The sequence below is a fragment of the Melanotaenia boesemani genome, chromosome 1 (assembly GCF_017639745.1).
Source record: "Melanotaenia boesemani isolate fMelBoe1 chromosome 1, fMelBoe1.pri, whole genome shotgun sequence".
NCBI classification, from domain to species: Eukaryota; Metazoa; Chordata; class Actinopteri; order Atheriniformes; family Melanotaeniidae; genus Melanotaenia; species Melanotaenia boesemani.
The window spans coordinates 14,449,566-14,467,532 of record NC_055682.1 but is presented as its reverse complement, the minus strand read 5'-3'; the positions used below and the strand labels follow the sequence as shown (position 1 = coordinate 14,467,532).

The 17,967-nt window shown below is 39.4% G+C and overlaps 2 protein-coding genes across 4 annotated transcripts in view; one reads left to right on the top strand and one right to left on the bottom strand.

Annotated features, from left to right (window-relative positions):
• The first annotated feature begins 1,629 nt into the window (after positions 1-1,629).
• marchf7 (membrane-associated ring finger (C3HC4) 7) lies at positions 1,630-10,624 on the top strand. Of its 3 annotated transcripts, none has more exons than XM_042008402.1 (11): positions 1,630-1,856; positions 3,456-3,652; positions 4,746-4,889; positions 5,057-5,228; positions 6,303-6,488; positions 6,582-7,752; positions 7,981-8,150; positions 8,249-8,352; positions 9,405-9,509; positions 9,768-9,816; positions 9,986-10,624. In XM_042008402.1, exons 2-11 carry the CDS (start codon positions 3,473-3,475, stop codon positions 10,075-10,077), a joined length of 2,373 nt encoding a protein of 790 aa, XP_041864336.1. In that variant the 5' UTR covers positions 1,630-1,856; positions 3,456-3,472; the 3' UTR covers positions 10,078-10,624. The 3 variants fall into 3 exon arrangements, with proteins under 3 accessions (XP_041864336.1, XP_041864490.1, XP_041864413.1); XM_042008556.1 differs by lacking the exon at positions 1,630-1,856 and adding an exon at positions 1,868-1,996; XM_042008479.1 differs by lacking the exon at positions 1,630-1,856 and adding an exon at positions 2,021-2,153.
• Positions 10,625-11,223: 599 nt separating this feature from the next.
• The window catches only part of ly75 (lymphocyte antigen 75), a 33,203-nt gene continuing 26,459 nt past the window's right edge, over positions 11,224-17,967 (bottom strand). Inside the window, exons 31-35 of the mRNA XM_042008276.1 lie at positions 17,745-17,952; positions 17,401-17,562; positions 13,669-13,788; positions 13,159-13,344; positions 11,224-12,960 (exon numbers count right to left, since the gene is read on the bottom strand). Coding sequence (XP_041864210.1) covers positions 12,788-12,960; positions 13,159-13,344; positions 13,669-13,788; positions 17,401-17,562; positions 17,745-17,952 — 849 coding nt within the window. The 3' untranslated portion in view covers positions 11,224-12,787. The remainder of the gene's footprint in view (positions 12,961-13,158; positions 13,345-13,668; positions 13,789-17,400; positions 17,563-17,744; positions 17,953-17,967) is intronic.

Genomic DNA, 17,967 nt, shown 5'->3' with positions numbered 1-17,967 from the left:
AAAGTCCCTTTCTGATTCTGAAATATACTAACTAGCCATTTTGTTAAGTACACTTTGCTTGTATGGGATCAGACTCCCTTTCGCCTCCAAAGCTGCCTTAATTCTTGGTTGCATATGTTCAACAAAGTGTTGGTAACATTTCTCAGAGATTTGGGTTTATATTGACATGATAACATCCCAAAGTTACTGTAGATTTATTGACTGCACATCCGTGATGAGAATTTCCCATTCCACCATATCACAAAGGTGTTCTGTTGGATCGAGACCTGGTGACCAACTGTGGAGGCCATTAGAATACACGTTAAAGTTTGAGTTGGTTTCAGCTTTGTGACATGGTACACTATCATGCTAGAAGTAGCCATCAGAAGATGGGCACACTGTGTTCATAAAGGAACTATATTAAGGTAGGCTGTGGCATTTAAACAATGCTCATTTGGTAAGAAGGGGCCCAAAGTTTGCAAAGACTTTGGTGGTGCAATTACTCAACCAGCCTGAACTGTTGATACAGTTGATGCAGAATGGATGCGTGCTTCATATTAATTACACCAAATTCTGACCCTTAAATTCCTCCCAGGAGTACCTAATAAAGTGGCTGGTGAATGTACAATTTCTTTTAAGGGAAGTTCATATGCTGTAATGAACAATATCTTCACATGGAGGCAATGTTAGATTTGGCTCCTTTTGTGATCCAACAGATTACGTGACTAATTGCAGTAAATGGCATCATTTGTGATCGCAGCCTTGAGCTGATGGTTAATCCACTAGAAACATGAAACCATGATTGATTTCTTATCTGGGCCACATGGCGGTGTTGTTTGACTTGGCCTTGAAGCCAATGATGAGGAAAAAGTCGATAAAAAAAAGGATTTTTACTGGTTGCTAAAATATCTCCACGTTGTCCCAGTCAGGATGGAATTTAACTTGTGTTTATTTAACACAAAACATGGTCGAACCCCTAGCGCTAACAACTACCTGAAAGCAGCCTTTCGGGTCAATGCAAAACACCTAACCTCTGCGTCAAAGTAGGGATGGGCGATACCAATCTTTTTTTCTGTCGAGACGATACCATTAGTTTATGCTAGTTTTACATCGATACCGATATTGATACTTCTGGGCCCTTAAAGGAAAATCACAATTGTACAGTGTGCATTAATATCTTTATTGCAAGGGTAGTATGAAATGCAATAAAATCATGAACACCAGTACTTGAAATGTTTTTAAAACAATTATACTGATGAGTAAATTTAACAAAAATAAGATAATACATCTTTTTAAAATGACAAAATAGTTAAACTACAGATTAATATAATATTACTCAAATTCATTAAGTGGAAATTGTGTGTGTGTGTATATATATATATATATATATATATATATATATATATATATATATATATATATATATATATATTTATATATCATTTTATTGTATATGTATGTGTGATATTAATACGAAAATATAATATGATAAATATAATCACATAATGTGCAATAACCTGCATTGAACCAGGAAAATACCGAAACATAACCTCATCATCACCAACAACAGCAGCAGCAACATCATTAAGGCATCTGATAGGCCACCATAATCACATGACACAGATGGAATACACTTTGGCTGGGGTTCACATGCAATTTTGCTGCCTAAAACTCTCAAAAGTGAAATCAAATGGCATGTTTTGTGTCTGCAGTATGGTATCTCGATACTAAAAAAAATGTATAGAATCAGATGGTTTGACTGGCTGATATCGAAGTATCGACTCGAAGAATATCGACCCGCCCATCCTTAGTAAAAAGCTGCTAATGCAGACGCCATCGTTTCTGTTGAGCTAAAACCAGGAAGACTGAAATAAGAGGTGAGGACATATGCTTATAACGTTTAGTTTTTACCCGTTTATGAAGACTTAGTGCCTCAAACAACTCAAGTAAACACGGCTCAGCGTTTAGCTTTGCGTCAATGTGAAATATCAGGGGTTAGAACAGGCGAGCTGAAAAGGTAAGCTACTAGCCGGAAGCTAATCGTGTTGCCAGCAGCCGTTGCTTCTTGTTATTTGTCGAATCGTTGGAAACGGCAGCCAAACTAATGTCACCATACCAGAACGGTCACTAACGTAAACCAAGGAGGCAACAAATATTAATAGACAACAAGGCAGGTAATTCTAAATACAAAAGAGATGTTATGTTAGCTATAAACGATGTACTGTCTTGTGTTGGAATTTAAATCGTTTGACAGTTGTATTTAATAAACAACAGTGACGTTTAGTCTCGAGCAGGAAGTGTTAAAGGGAATAATGCTAAGCTAATGCTAATGCTAAATGTAGCGAAATGTCCAAATAACCCATAGTGAGCTAAACTAATTTGGAAGTTTACAGTACTTGTTGGCAAACAAGTTGTTTCACTAATTATCAGCCATTATTAAAGCATCTTGAACGAAGAAGTAGTCAAGGTAAAAATAAATAAATAAAGATGCACAGAAATAAAGATGCAGCCTTATTATCATTATATAGGTTGTTTAGTTGTTATTCATTTGTTATAAATAGGATAGTTATGGTCAAGATTAATCGATTATAAATACTTTTAAGGTACTCCAGAAAGTAAAGTTAAAATGGCAACTCAATGTACTGTATATTAGATATCAGGGTGGTTGTTATTCTAACAAGTAATACTAAACGTTACTCTTTGTAGGCTTCTGAGGTCTTGTGCTCATTGATACTACACAAGATTGATTATCTTGTGTGTGGTTTAAAGATTACATTGCTGTGTTGCAGATAAAAAATATTTTTGTCATCTGGCTGTATTTACTGCACATCACTTCAGCCTGACAAGCTATCTTTGACCACAGGTGCCTTCAACCTATCCATATCAGTACCAGGGAATAGCTCACACTACACCACCTTATGTCTGGAGCTCTCAGGTCATCTGGTGGTACTGATGATCTATTAGCTATCAGGATTGTTTGTGTAAATATGAGAATGATACTTGATTGCTTGACTCTGTACTGTAATACTGCTTAGTAATGAATATTACCAGTATCTTGCTGGCGCTTAAGAGAATCTTGCTTGCGTAGACGCTTATCTAACAGTGCGGCTTGCTAGTGTCATATTCATGTGACAGAGTTCACAGTCCCAAAGATAGGCACAGTGACTTTTGGTACCAAGTCCAGGAAACATCATGGTGGCTAGTTTTAGTGTTTACAGACTGTCACGTGTGTTCCATCAACAACTCAGACATACCAGCACACCACCCCACCAAGCCATGTTACTGAACAGACTGAGAAGTCAGAATTGAATCAGCAGTCTTTGAAATGCAGTGTAGACTTCATGTCTTAAGTTTAAATTAAGGAATGTCTTGATATTGTAAACGTCCTGCTTGCATATCTGAACTTTCAAATATATGAGTACACTTTAGAAGGTGCTCTAGCAACATCTTTTTGTTTCTCATTTTGACTTTGCAAGGTTCAAGGCAACCAGGGATGGACTCCAGGTCAAGCAGACTTCCTTTTTGTTTGTCCAGCTCAAGGCCCTCGTACACATCCAGCCCATCAGTTTCCTCATCGCTAGGCTCTAGTAGGTTGTACAGTAGGGAGACAGTGCTCAATAATGACCGCTTCCCCAGAGCATCATCACCTTACAAAGCAGACATGGATAGACAGGTAAGTTGATGCCACAGAACATGGGCTTATTGTAAAATAATAGTTAGATGTTTCATTGGTGTTTTGAATATAATTCACACCATCATTTGAGTATTTGCTCAAAGAATATATGATTTAAATAAAGCACTAAGTTTATTGCATTTGTTTTCTCTTAAATGTCTTATTTATGTATCATTTATATATATATATATATATATTCATATGCAGGCTCACTTTCTTTTTGGCTATGACAATGTCAGCTGGAAAAGTGTTGGCATAAGTTTGGTTAAAATAACGAGAGCAGCAACAACTTCTGCACTTAACCCTAACCCTGTTGTTGTATGCGTTATGGTTTTTCTGGTGTATTCTGGAGAGCTGGCATTCAAATTGGCTCATTTCTCACAGGTTTCCTTCGGAGCGTGATACAGTAGCTGACTACGTATATCGGTGGTGCAACAGATGACACTTGGGAGGTCTTTTTATAGGACAGCCTAGATTCTTTGTGTGTATTTTAGTCCTGCTTTTCATCAAGATCTGTTTCAAAAGATAGTGTTACTATTAACCAGGGCCTGCTTTTTTCCCAGAAAGTCCAAGCAGAACACTTTGATGCAACAAACAGTATGTCCCTTTTCATCCTTTGATGGATTTTCTCTCTTTTTTTCTTCATTTAAATCATGTGAGGACCAATAACCCAAAAAGGACTGTTTACGAGAAGAAAAAGGTTTGTGTGAACAGTTTCAGGTCATTGTAAAACAGAAAAAACAAAAACCAAAAAAAAAACCACACTGACATGTTTTTTTTTTAACTGCTCCAACCTACTTACAGGATGTTTTCCTTATGGAATATTTCTGAAGATGGGGTTTTAAACCAGTTTATGTCCATAATGAGATCGCTTTACAGTGTTGTTGTTTTTCTGGCTATTGCTTGGTTTCTTGCCACACAAAAAGCCAAAATTGTAAAACAGTTTGCAGCAGAGTGTATTGCATCATCAACGTGCTTGTTTCTTCTCTTCTAGAGCACTGGATTAAAACATAACAAGGAAATGCCCATCGAAGCAATGCTCAAACATGAACACAAACTAATATTAAGAATGTTACTGTCCCTCCTTTTGAAGAATTCTCGACTCCTGAGCTCGTCAAGAGATTACAGCAGTTCTGAAACTCGCTCCGCCAGCTGGAAGCTTCCTCCTTTGACACCCTCCAGCAGATCTTACGACCGCCCATGGGCTGAATCATCTCTCAGCAGCAGGAGCAAACTGGTACTGAAGTTCTGTAATTTGAGATCACAGCAGGCAAAACAGCCTGGTTTCATATTCACCAAAATATTTAATATTAAGTCAAATATTATTGAATTAAATATATTTGAAGTAAAAGTAAAGTAATTTTTCCCTGTCTGCCATCTTTTTTTTTTTTTTCTTTCTTTTAGACTGATTCTGAAGGACGCGTGGGAATCTGCTCAGGTTTGTTAAATTCCACTGATGATGCTGATTCCAAAAGGGCCAAATTTTCATGCAGAGACAGAGGTTTGTACTCAAGAACGGCCAGCACCTCCGTTACAGGATCCGCTTATTCCAGTAATGGGTTCAGCAGTGGCAGAGGTATGTGAAATATCACTTGTCCAGGTCTTGAGAAAAACTGTTGATCAAAGGAACACATTCCCAATATTTTAGCTTGTATTTTTATTATTGGATGTGGGCGCAAGTTGAAGATCAGACACAGTACTTCAGTCCGCACACATTTTCTGCAGAGCTCACAATAACAATGTGGCTTAGTCTGAGCTTTGTATTTCCTTTTTTTATTAAATAGACCTGCTTCTCATTAACAAGTGATTGTTTAGGTGTGCATGTTGTGTTAATTATGGTGCTATAGTATTTTAAATGTTTCATTCAAATGCTAGGGCCACTCCGTTAATTACTTGTTGCGGTTTATCAGTAACAACTAGCCTTATATCTTTGGTATGATTACTTGTGAGCCATAATTCATTGTGATGATCATCAATTTATTTATAAAGTGCTTTAGCACCAGCTACAGCTGAAACAAAGGGCTGCACTTCTGAGACTGATCATATAAAAGCTTAAAAACAACAACAGAAAACAATTAAAATTCAGTAAAAGGAATATAAGTAACAAAACAGATCAAATTAAATCCAAACAATAAAAACTAAATAAAAAACGAACCAGGATTTAGTTTCAAGCTAAGATGAAGGCCAACAAAAAAAATGAGTTTTATGAAGGGTTTTAAAAATGGACACTGAATGTGCAAAGGGAGGTTGTTCCATACTTTTGGTGCACCGATAGAGAAAGCCCTGTCCCTTCTCAGCTTCCGCTTTGAACTTGGGATGACTAGGAGCAGCTGGTCAGCTGACCTGAGGGACCAACTTAGGGGGCACTTAGTAAACACTTACAGTAGGTTTGAGATAGGCATCAAATATTCTGTAATTTAAGTGGATTGCCAATAACCATAATGTCTTATTTCAAAAGAAATATGTGAGGATTTAAACTGAAAATTGTGTTTTCTTAAATGGTATTAGGGTTATTTTAAACATGTTTTGCTGGACAATGAAGTTGTGCCCAGCATAGCAGAGATTTAGTCTGGTTATGTCTGATCAGTATTAACCACATAAAAAAAAATTGATAAATAAAAATGTTTTGGGTGGGTTGTCTTCTTAACAGGTGCCATGGAAAAACAGGGTGACTCGTTTGATTCATCATGGAGATCGAGCCGTTTACTCTCACGGCCATCAGCTGCTTCCCCAAAGCCCCTGTTGTCCAGGAGAGAACACGAGACAAAGAATGAGCCCGGCCTCTCAAGTTTGGGAGAAAGACAAGTTAGGACTCCTGGATTGGTTTCCGCTCTTTGTATGTATATTCTATGGTGTAAACACACTCACGTTGTATTGAACCTTTTTTGAAATGTGTTAAAGTTAATATTTTACTTTTTCCTCATTTTAGATCAGACAGACAGGGTGATGTCCACATATGCACAAGGAGCTCGCCCTAAAGAAACTACCTACTCTCCCTCCTCTTTTTCCTCTGCCGCCACTGCCAGAGAAAGCTCGCTGAATCGTCACCTCACATCTTCCACATCTCATCAGACTTCTCCTCTGACACGAGACTTCAGCTGCAGAACCACATCCCGTTTCATGAATAGCTCATCTACCCTCCACTCATCTCAGGAGCAAACAGGAAACCGCAAATCCTCTGATAGCTCTTCTTCGTACTCCTCTCACACTCCCTGGTACAGCACCCCCATTGCCACACCAGAGAGGACGCTCCCGAGGCCAGCTCCTGAAGTTGGAGGGCCAGATGGTCGTAGTTCCACACGTCGCCTTTTGTCTCGTCTCTTTTCACGGCGGTCCAGCCAAGATTCTTCCAGTGGCTCTTCCAGCGTTCTCTCCCTTGATGATGACATGCCATCAACTGGTGGCGAGTCCATGGACAGCGACGATGGAGCCAGGATGTCTAGTGCAGATGTTGATGTTGGAGGGTCGGAGAGAACCTTGGGTAGCCTCAGGAATCATAGAGCAGACCTCTCACCTATCCAGGAAAGACACAGCGATGACAATCGTAGTGGCCTCTCCCAGTCCAGAATGGCGTCATGGAGCGAGCCTGCCGTTAGTAGTAGTAATAGCAACAGCAGTGGAGGAGGGAGAAGCTCTTCCTGGTTGTCTTCCTCCTTCCGTGGCCGCTGCCCTCCCCTCCTCTCTCGCCTCAGAAGACATGCAAGGGAAGGGAGTACACACACTGCCTCTGGCTTAGAAGAGGGCTACAGCCATCCACAGCACTTACTGAGAAGGTGGGATGACCTTGAACACAAGGTATCTCAAGAGGATGATGAGGAGGAGGAGGAGGAGGAAGAGGAGGAAGAAGAAGATGAGGAGGAGGAAGGGGCAGTTGGTTTAGAGACTTTAGGTGCTGGTCATGCTTGCACACTTGAGGATGAAGTGTTACCTGATCTCGAAGATGCCTCTGTTACATTCTCACCACGCCGCAGAGTTGGAGTAGTAGAAAATATTTCCATTTCTATGGGTCCGTTGGGGCGTGCTGGGAGCCAGCTGGAAGACCATAAAGAGAAGACCATTTCCAGCCGGGATCAAGAGAAGCTGCGCAAGATCAAAGAGAGGTGATAGTCTGAGTTTTTACTTGATATACATTTCTTGCACTTGATTGCTGTGTCAGTTTTATTTAGTTTGTTTTTCTGTTAACTTTATCTGAACAACTTATTGTCTCGATATTGTCCTCAAATTTCAGCATCCAAACGTAAAAGTAAAATGTTTTTGCTTATGGAGTAAAATATGTTAGAATATCCACTGTATTGTGAATACAAATAAATCATCTTTTTCTGACATAGACTGCTGCTGGAAGATTCTGACGAGGAAGAGGGGGATCTGTGCAGGATCTGCCAGATGGGGCAGGAGTCTTCTTCCAATCCCCTGATTCAGCCTTGCCGCTGCACAGGCAGTCTGCAGTATGTCCATCAGGAATGCATCAAGAGATGGCTCCGCTCCAAAATCGGCTCAGGTAAACACACTTCTCTGATATGGGGGAAAGGCTTTTATCAGTACTGCTTAACGTCGACAAAGTAACCAATTTTCTTTTCCCCTCCTCTTCTCTCACAGGGACAAACCTTGAGGCCATCACAACATGTGAACTCTGTAAGGAGAAGTTGCGTTTGAACATCGACAACTTTGACATTCAGGAGTTGTACAGGACACATGTGCAAGTGAGTCATTTAGCCTCCTACAGAGAAAATAAGTCCAACGTTTAATCTTTCATACTTTATTAAGACAAATAACTCACATTTACTGAGGTTGGATAATTTGATAATGATTATTTTTTATTATAGATGATATAACTGGTAAGTTTTATAGTTAGTTTTATAGTTGAAAATAAACACAATAATGAAAAAGGAGTGAAATTTAATGATTGCTGACCCTTCAGAGGTTTTATTATGACAATTACATGAATATTTTGTGGCCCAGTTTGCATCAAAAGTATAGAAAAATGTGGAGAATAAGCAGCTCTGTCAGCCTGTTTTACTGTTATTTCACCGCAATGTTCTGTGTGAAAAACAGAACTAAATGCAGCGTTATTGCACCTTAAAGCCACAATCAGAGGTATAAAGGATTTATACCTGCCACGTTAGACACCAGTGCTATTGTTGCACATCATGCTTTTGATCACAGAACCTCGGTATTGATGTCCTTAATGCACAAACTTTGGTGGATTTCCTGGTTTATTTTGTCAGGGACACTGTACTATGGTGGAGTAGTGCAATCTCTGTGTGAGAGGAGCTGGTGAAAAGCAGTTCTGAAGCTGTAGAGTGAGCTTTTCTCTTTTTAAATGTCACAAATGACATTTAAAATTACATGTTTCAGTTGCTTGAGTTAAAGAATGAACCACAGTTAATGAACTGCATAGTGGTGTCAAAAGGTGGTGGTATACAAGAGGATCCATATAGTTGTGAAGGTTTAGAAGTTGAAAACTAAACATAAAGTCTTGCAGATCCGACAAAATCACTTTTTGGTCATATGATAGAAGAATGAAGAGCAATATGCAGTCCACTTTTGGACACAGTAATTTTGCTGTTGCATTGTCAGAACTTATTTGTAAAAGGTGTATCATCTGCATGGACCTTTTTCTTAATGCTAATGTTTGAATGCACATGGAAAAATCAGCTAGAAACCCCAAAAAGCTAACTGGAAACCGATCTGTCATGAAACCAACAAAACATTGGGCTAATATTTGTATCCCCCCCCCCCTTTCTGCCTACAGTCAGAATATGATGAGTTCATCAGCAGCGGCCTCTATCTGGTGGTGCTGCTACATTTCTGCGAGCAGAGGTTTTCAGATGTCCTTGGAGCAGTCGATTCAGCTGGGGTGAGAAAGTGCTCACGTCCACAGACACATTTACCCATGGTGCTAATTTCATTAGCCTCTCTCAACTCTGGCTGCAGGAGCTGATTATATTGTCTTTTTGTCAGATTACATTATAATATACAGCACTTTCTGTATTTCTAGTCCGTGTAAGCCGATTTTTCCACAGACAGTCAATATTATCACATTTAAAAATGTTTCACTGTTGAATTGTGTTAGACTTCAGATTTTAAAAAAGACAAATCTGCCCTTTCTCACCAGTTATTCAACCTGGTGAGAATTCTTCATGAACACATGGACAGTCTTGAAAGTATGTTGCTCAGCCCTTCTTTTCTTTCTCTTGCTGCAAGCACAACTTCACCTGTACTTATTTTGTTTAAAGTTATGCTTTTCCTGCATTGCAGTAAACAGTTGCTTCACTATTTCTGTCTTTTTTGTTGCGTGGCTTCACAATTTAACTTGACTTCTCTGCATTGCAGTTTCCCACGAGGAAAGCGATGAGGAGGCACAAGACAACCGACCGTCTGTTGACTTTTCCGACCTGGATGACGATCTTGAAGAGGAGTACTAGTCATTTGAATGTGTTGCAAGACTTTTCCATGCCATTTGGTAGCTCACTTAGTTTTTAGCACATGCTTTGACAGTGTCATTTTCAGTTTAAGTACAATGGCAGTAAGAAATGCCAGCTGCACAGAAAATGTCTCACCTTTCTTGCAGGTGTCTTTTGCAAATATGCAAACTCATAATGAATTGATGTATAATGTATTTTGGTTAAAACCACTTTATTTCTGTTTCTCCGAGAGTGCACTTTATTCAGTTTTAAATAAATAAAAATGCAAGTTGTTTTTAATGGTTCTACCACAAGTGCTTTAATGGTTAAACGAGAAAGGTAACAGTGACAAGTAATTTGTACTGAAGTTGTTATGGAAAGACAGTGCTTTTGGGACAGAATCTATAATAGTGATTATTCCCTTTGTCTGTTTTCCTCTGAATTTCTTATGTTTTTAAAAATGACCACTTACCCTAATGACATTATTTTGTCTCATAAATGCTTTATGTATGGAGAAGTCTAGTGTCATGCTTTTAAGTTTGGGAATAAAGATCGACTTCAGACTGCCCTTTAGTCTCCTTTACTATTCTTTTAATAAAGGTGTGTCAAACATTGGCCCAGATGCCAAAACCAGTCTACCAGAGAATCAAGTCTGGCCTGTCGGATAAATTTGGTAAATGTGGAAATTACATGGAAGATACTGATTTAAGTGCCAATTTCCAGACATAAAGAAAGGTAACAAGAACCCACTACATGTATGTCTTTACATGTCTTGAAACACTAAATTAAGGCAATATTTGAATGAAGGAATATGCTGAAGATTGTATGATTTATTTACAGCAACTTAAAAATTTTAGTGCCTTACAGGCTTGTGACTAATATTTTGTCACTTGGGAACAATTCTGGAAAGTTAAACTACAATATACAGCTAGAAATTTTAAGTTGTATTTTAAAGTTGTACGTATTACCTAAGGAACTCAGTACTGGATGATGTTTATTCAAGTATAATGGCCACTTTCTAATAACTGCATATAATTAATGTTAAATAGTAAAAAGCCCTATTCTTTTTTAATTATATAAAAAAATATTGGAAGGCAAATTAGGGGAATTGGTGGAAATTCATTACAACCTTTAGTTCAGTAATTACAATGATCAAAACTGGAAAAGTCTTTGTAAACAGGCAAGTTTATTGAAAGGTTAATGTACCCGATGCAAGCTCATAAACCTGCAGAGGGGTGAAAAATTTAAAAAGAAAAAGTTACACACCTTAATATGAATCAGTTAAGCCAGGCCAAGGCAGCTGCTTGCTCAAAGAAAACTAAGGCTTTTAACATTCAAAAGGACTCAGAGCATCTTTGGTTCATTCTTGGTTATAAAAGAAACATATTTACAAAGAATTTACAGCAAACAACAGTGCAAACTGAACATCTGTAAAAACTCTAAACACTTTCTTCAACATACCGCAGGAAGTATATCCACTTCAAGATGCTAAAGTGCATTCTTATCAGTAGTTAAGTGCATAGATAAGTCAGATTCACATAAACAAACTGCACAGACAGGTGTCTGATTCATCTTGAGGCTAAGACAGTGTCCCCCAATTTCAAAGCTGAGTAGTTGGGGCCTATCCCAGCTGCTATCATGCAAGAGGCAAGATACACCCTGGACAGATCGAAAGTCCATCACAGCACCAACACACAAAAAGAAAACAACCACTTACACTCACTCCTTTTAAAACACCAATTAATCCAACATGTACACAGAGAGAACCCATGCATGCACAGGGAGAAAAAACTCAAACAGGAAGGCCCCAGCCAAGGCTCGAACCTTCTTGCTCTGTCCGGTGTGACACTGCTAACCACCACGCAAAAAAAAAACATTTTCAGAATAAAACCTATCCAGTGATATCAGAAGGCACTAAGATAATTCTGCCTATTTGAAGGCAAAGTTCAGCTGAAAATACAAAAATGTTTTCTTTAACCAAGATGTAATCCATGAGAGAGTGCTTTTTAAAGTTTTTTTTTCTTTTTGCAAACATTGACTCAAATTCACATTAATAAAATGAAGCTTAAAGTCAAAATAAACAAAGCGAATAGCTTAATTTGCTCCTAATATATATATATATATATATATATATATATGACTGGAGATCAACGGTTTTTCCCTCCATTTTGCACTCATCTTGGACATAAAACACTTATAGTCAAAGAAAATAGGCACTTTTGTATTTTCAGGGTTCCGGTCCTTTTAGATGTTTGAATTAGTTGGTTCTTGTGTGTGAATCAAACTTTAGGCTAGTTTGAGTCATAGCTTACAGTATAAAACACAGCATCATAGTTTTTGATAAGTTTGAAATCACTTGTGCATCAGTGCAGTTTAAGCCTTTAAGACTGAATGAGAGTCTAAAGCAGATTTTGTCAGGTTGCATGTATCTGAATCAACTCCACCATTATCAATGATCAGTATTTACCAGATAGAGTCAGCTCAAGCATTTACATTAGGTGCTCTTAATAAACAGTCTTAAGTAATCCAATTTAAGAAACTCTGGCAGCTATTCACAATTCTCAAATAATATTTACAGTTTTACGCATAATTATTAAACAATCTCAAGCTTGAGTAAGAAAATAAATATTTAAAACAAAAGGGGAAGGGGCATAATCTGGTCTAGCGTAGAAGTAAAATGCACATGAGGCAGGCATATCAGTTCTCCCTGAGGCTGATTATCCAAGCAAGCTCAGTCGTCTGGCATTATACTGGTGGTGTCTGATTCATCGAAGGTCCTCTTGTAGCGGACAGTAGTGGAGAAGTGTGATCTTTTCTTTTTATAGATGACAAACCCGGCAGCCAAAATGACAGCAATGAGGACCACGATGAAGAAGCCAAGTGCCACAGGAGAGCCTTTAGACTCTGAGGAGCGAAAAAGAATTAGCATTTAGTCTAGGTTTAAAATAATTTGGGGGATTTTCTTTCTTTTTGGTCTCACTGAAGAAAAATATGCAAAAACTGAAAGCTGTCAGGTCTGTGTCTTTCTAAAACAATCCAGTACATTCAGTATGAGGAGGAGAATTTCTGAAATGTTTGGTATTTTCCAGCAGGGATACTCACTTGCTTTAGTTTTGCAGACAACACGACTGTTGGACGACTTGCAGGTGGCCACATTCCAGAGTCCATTGCCTGTCGCCATCATTATGGCACAGGTACCCTCCTCCAACTTCTTCCCAGGAACCAGCACCCCATGCTTCCAGTTAGAGTAATCCACAGCAGAGCCGTCGTGCCAGGACAAAGGGTTACCTGAGAGGATGTATAAGATATGAGAAAGAAAAAAAGCAGAGGACTACCTCACCATACACCATCATATCTAGGAATAAAATGTGACCAAATGAAAAAGCTGTAACAGTAAAAAATATGGTTAAAATAAGATTTCTTCACCACACAGGTCAGCAAACAAGCTCCTAACACAAATGACAAATTATTACCATAGTCTGGCAATACACAACACATCCATCATTCACTTACATGACCCAAAGCATCCATGAAACCATATTCTGTCTTCGACTGCTATATGGATTTTCCTAGTAAATATTTTACTACATTCAGGCCTGTATCATTACTCACCACCATGAGATTTCAGATCCATGCCGAGCCATACTCGTTGGGTGATGTAAGGGTTGTCACTGATGTACTTAGTCAAGAAGTCATTCTCCTCTTTCGTTTTTATGGTAAGCAGCTCAGCATCTACCAGCAGAGAGAACAGCAATCAGTTTCCTCAGATGAATACTGATCTCTTCCGACCTCCTTTACACAAAATGTAAGCACTGCTTCAAGACAGGCTGCTAAAGCTTGAGTCTTCTGAAACACTTGACAGAATTATTAACATCGCTTTAAACCTTAAAGTTATGAGGAAAAAAAAAAACAAAGCAAAAACTGTCTTTTAATTTTTAGGTTTTATGCATCACAGCATTTACAAAAATAACTTGTTTTGAGATAACCAGGTCATAAAATATGGTAAACACACACAAATGATCAACATATTAAACAGTGTCATCATTTATTTAACAAAAACTAAGCCAATATGCAGAAGCAGTGTATGAAAAACTAAGGATATCTCATTATCTAATAGCTTGTAGAATCAATTTCATGTTACTTCAATAACAGTAAAGTAATGGGGTTTTTTATGAAGTTATCAGCCTTAAACATTTTGCCTCACTCCTATTTACAACATTATATTTCTTCAGGCTATTGAGGTTATTGAGGCTGTTGAGTTTTGTTTATGCACAGCTCTGTTTAGTGGTCCAGCCTCATATTTGACCTAAGAAAAGTTTGGTATACAAAAGAGTTTGTGGTTGACACAATAACTTTAAGGTTCCCAGGTCTTGCGGCTATAAAACAAGCCAAAATCATCACTCCTCCACCAGCTGAGGCAGCGTGTTTAGTTTTCACCAGATGTAGCACTATGCATTATCACTATCCCTGGGAAGATTTGCAAATGTCTTGAATGTTTTCCACTTGTGTATCTTTCTCACTGGAGAGGGATGAGACTCCAAATTGTTTGGTTTTATAGTTCTTACCAGTTTCGATGGGCAAACATTGCTGATGTCTTTCCTACTTGGCAGTACCATTGACTTACCATTCACAAAGAACTGTACATGACTCACATAACTCTCTATAAGGACTCCATTTCAAAAAGGAAATCTGCTTATTACTCTGGACTCATCTCATTGAATGAAGGAAATTCTAAAACCCTTTTCTCTCTACTGCATAACATTTTTCAACCCCCCCACTCTCTGCCGCCCCATCTGTACTCCACTGACACTTGCAATTCTCTGTTGTTATTCTTCACCCAGAAAATCTCCAACATCCACCAACACCTCTGCTCCAACTCTGTGTCTCCTCACACACCTTACCCAGTCATGCAGACTGTACCTTTTTCTCATTTTCTACTCCCTGATCCATCTGAGATTACCGGCCTCATCCAAAAATCAAAGCCCTCTACGTGCCACCTTGATCCCATGCCCACACTTCTTGTCAAATCCTCACTCCCCTCTCTGCTTCCCCTCATAACTGCCATTATTCACTCCTCCCTTTCTACTGGTGTTGTTCCATCTTCCTTCAAAACTGCTTCAATCACCCCCATTCTGAAAAAATCTGGGTCAGATCCCAATGACTTCAATAACCTCCGTCCTATCTCCAATCTGCCCTTTCTGTCTAAGATCCTGGAAAAAACAGTCGCTTCTCAACTTCATTCCCATTTATCCAACAATAATCTCTATGAGCCTTTTCAATCTGGTTTTCGCCCCCGTCACAGCACAGAAACAGCCCTTATTAAAATTACCAATGACCTTCTCCTTGCAGCTGACTCTGGTTTTCTCTCCATTCTCATCCTCCTTGACTTAAGTGCTGCTTTTGACACCATATCCCATTCCATCCTCCTCAGCAGACTCTCCTCACTTGGTGTCACCTCTACTCCCCTTCTTTGGTTTCAGTCTTATCTCAGTGGCCGCTCTCAGTTCATCAAACTCAAATCTTTCACTTCTGATCCCTCCCCAGTCTCCACAGGTGTGCCCCAAGGTTCTGTCCTGGGGCCTCTTCTATTCATCACCTATCTCCTCCCCCTTGGTCTCATCTTCCGTAAATTCAATATCTATTTCCACTGTTACGCGGATGACACCCAGCTCTACCTGTCCTGTAAACCAAATTCCACGCTCCCACCTACCTCCCTCTTTGCCTGTCTCCTGGAAATAAAATCCTGGTTCACCACCAACTTCCTAAAACTGAACAGTAATAAAACTGAAATTCTCCTCATTGGTACCAAATCCACCCTTTCCAAAGTTAATAGTTTCTCCCTCACCATCAACAGCGCCTCAGTTTCCCCCTCCCCTCAGGTCAAGAGTCTGGGTGTCATCCTCGACAGCACCTTATCATTCACCTCACACATCAATAACATCACCCGCTCAGCCTATTTCCATCTGCGCAATATCAACCGTCTTCGCCCCTCCCTCACCCCCCACACCACCTCTATCCTGGTGCACAGCCTTGTCACCTCCCGCCTGGATTACTGCAACTCTCTCCTCTTTGGCCTCCCACAAAAATCCATTCATAAACTCCAAATGGTTCAGAATTCTGCTGCCCGCATCATCACCCGAACTCCTTCCTTTCATCACATCACTCCCATCCTGCAAGAACTCCACTGGCTTCCCATCAAGTACAGGATAGAATACAAGATTCTCCTCCATACATACAAATCCATACATAAACTCTCACCCCCTTACCTCTCAGATCTTCTCCACATAGTCACCCCTTCCAGATGTCTTCGCTCCTCCTCTTCTATCCATCTCTCTGTCCCTCCTGCCCGTCTCAGCACCATGGGGAGCAGAGCTTTCAGTCGCTCTGCTCCCCAGCTCTGGAACGCACTTCCTCCTGACCTCCGCAATACCGATTCTCTCCTCATCTTCATTTCCAAACCCAAAACTCATCTTTTCAGAACAGCATACTCTCTGTAACATTATTTTCAATCACATCCTCGCCACTCTGCCCTTTATGTTTAGATTTTTAGATTGTGTTGTATATGTCTGCCTCTCCTGTACTTTTAATGTTTTATTATTTGTTTGTACAGCGTCCTTGGGTGCCCTGAAAGGCGCTTTAAATAAAATGTATTATTATTATTATTATTAGTACCTGCTGCTACTTACTCTCTTTGCTCCTATGGTAGCAGTAACGGTATCCTTAAGTTTTTCAAACACTGCCTCTATATTTTTGGTTCTAAACAATATAAAAATGTTAAATATAACTTTTTGATTGTTATGGAAATTCTGCCTTTGCTGATGAGAGGAGTCAGAATTCCGCAGTACAAACATAGTTTCAATGATCTTTGCAAAGTTGAAGAGAGAGTCATCACAGCATGTGTGACAACTTCTCTGCTGAGCCATTGTTGGGTGGGATATACATAAAAATTCATATGAAAAAAAAATATATAAACATATAAAAACAAAGTATACTCATTCTTAGATATCTTCAACCTGCACAAAGACGTCTGTGCAGACATTCTTGTGATAATGTGCCTTTCCTGTGTCCACATGTCTGCTGCAAATGTGAAATGCTGCACTTAATTTTGCAGGTGCATGCAGCAAACAGACAGGGCAGGAAGTGTCCGAGCTCATACGCCCAAGAATGTGCAAGTGTATAAAGTTTACATGGTTCATGAAGTCAGGTAAGGAAGAAAAAGGAAATTTCCCTACAATTTATACATAACTGAATCTACCAAAGTCCAGTGTCACTCTAAAAAGGAGGCACAGGCATGTATTGCAACTGGTTTCAATGGGTTAATAGTAATTATTCAAAGCAACTCACCCAACTTCTGACAGATTGTCTTGGCCTGCTCCATACTGTAGACACTATAGTTGTAGAAACTCCCATCAAATGCATAACAGTGGTCCTGATGCTGAACCCAGTTTGATGTGCCATCACTCTGAGGGCAGCGATTAGCCTTTGGGGTAGCCTGCAGTTTTGCTCCTGATTGATTACAACACAGAAACAACATGGATGACAGTTAATGCCACTTCAAAATCAATTAAAATCGCCAGTAGATGTGCTTCTTTAGACGTTGGTACAGTTTTGCCGTATCATACTAAATGATTCAGTAACACTCATCAAGATTCAACTAAACTTCTGTGTAAAACAGGTTATTGTCTCACTTTGGGAAGTGGTGGTGATGGTGGTGGTGTAGCAGATGGCACCATCTCTCCAACTATTGCAGCTGGTTCTCACCCATTCTCCAGCAGGGGTAATTAAAACACAACTGGTGTCCTGCTGGTTTGAACTGGAGCCCTTCTGCTCATCAGAGATGCCGGGGTTGTAGTCAAACTTTGTCCCATCTGACCATTCATAGGTTGAGCCACTGACCTTTTTGGAGAAAAA

Coding starts and splice junctions, on each gene's coding strand:
- marchf7 (XM_042008402.1), top strand. CDS start 3,473: ATGGACTCCAGGTCAAGCAGACTTCCTTTTTGTTTGTCCAGCTCAAGG. Junction 3,653..4,745: donor AAGCAGACATGGATAGACAG/GTAAGTTGATGC, acceptor CTCCTTTTGAAG/AATTCTCGACTCCTGAGCTC. Junction 8,353..9,404: donor TGTACAGGACACATGTGCAA/GTGAGTCATTTA, acceptor TTCTGCCTACAG/TCAGAATATGATGAGTTCAT.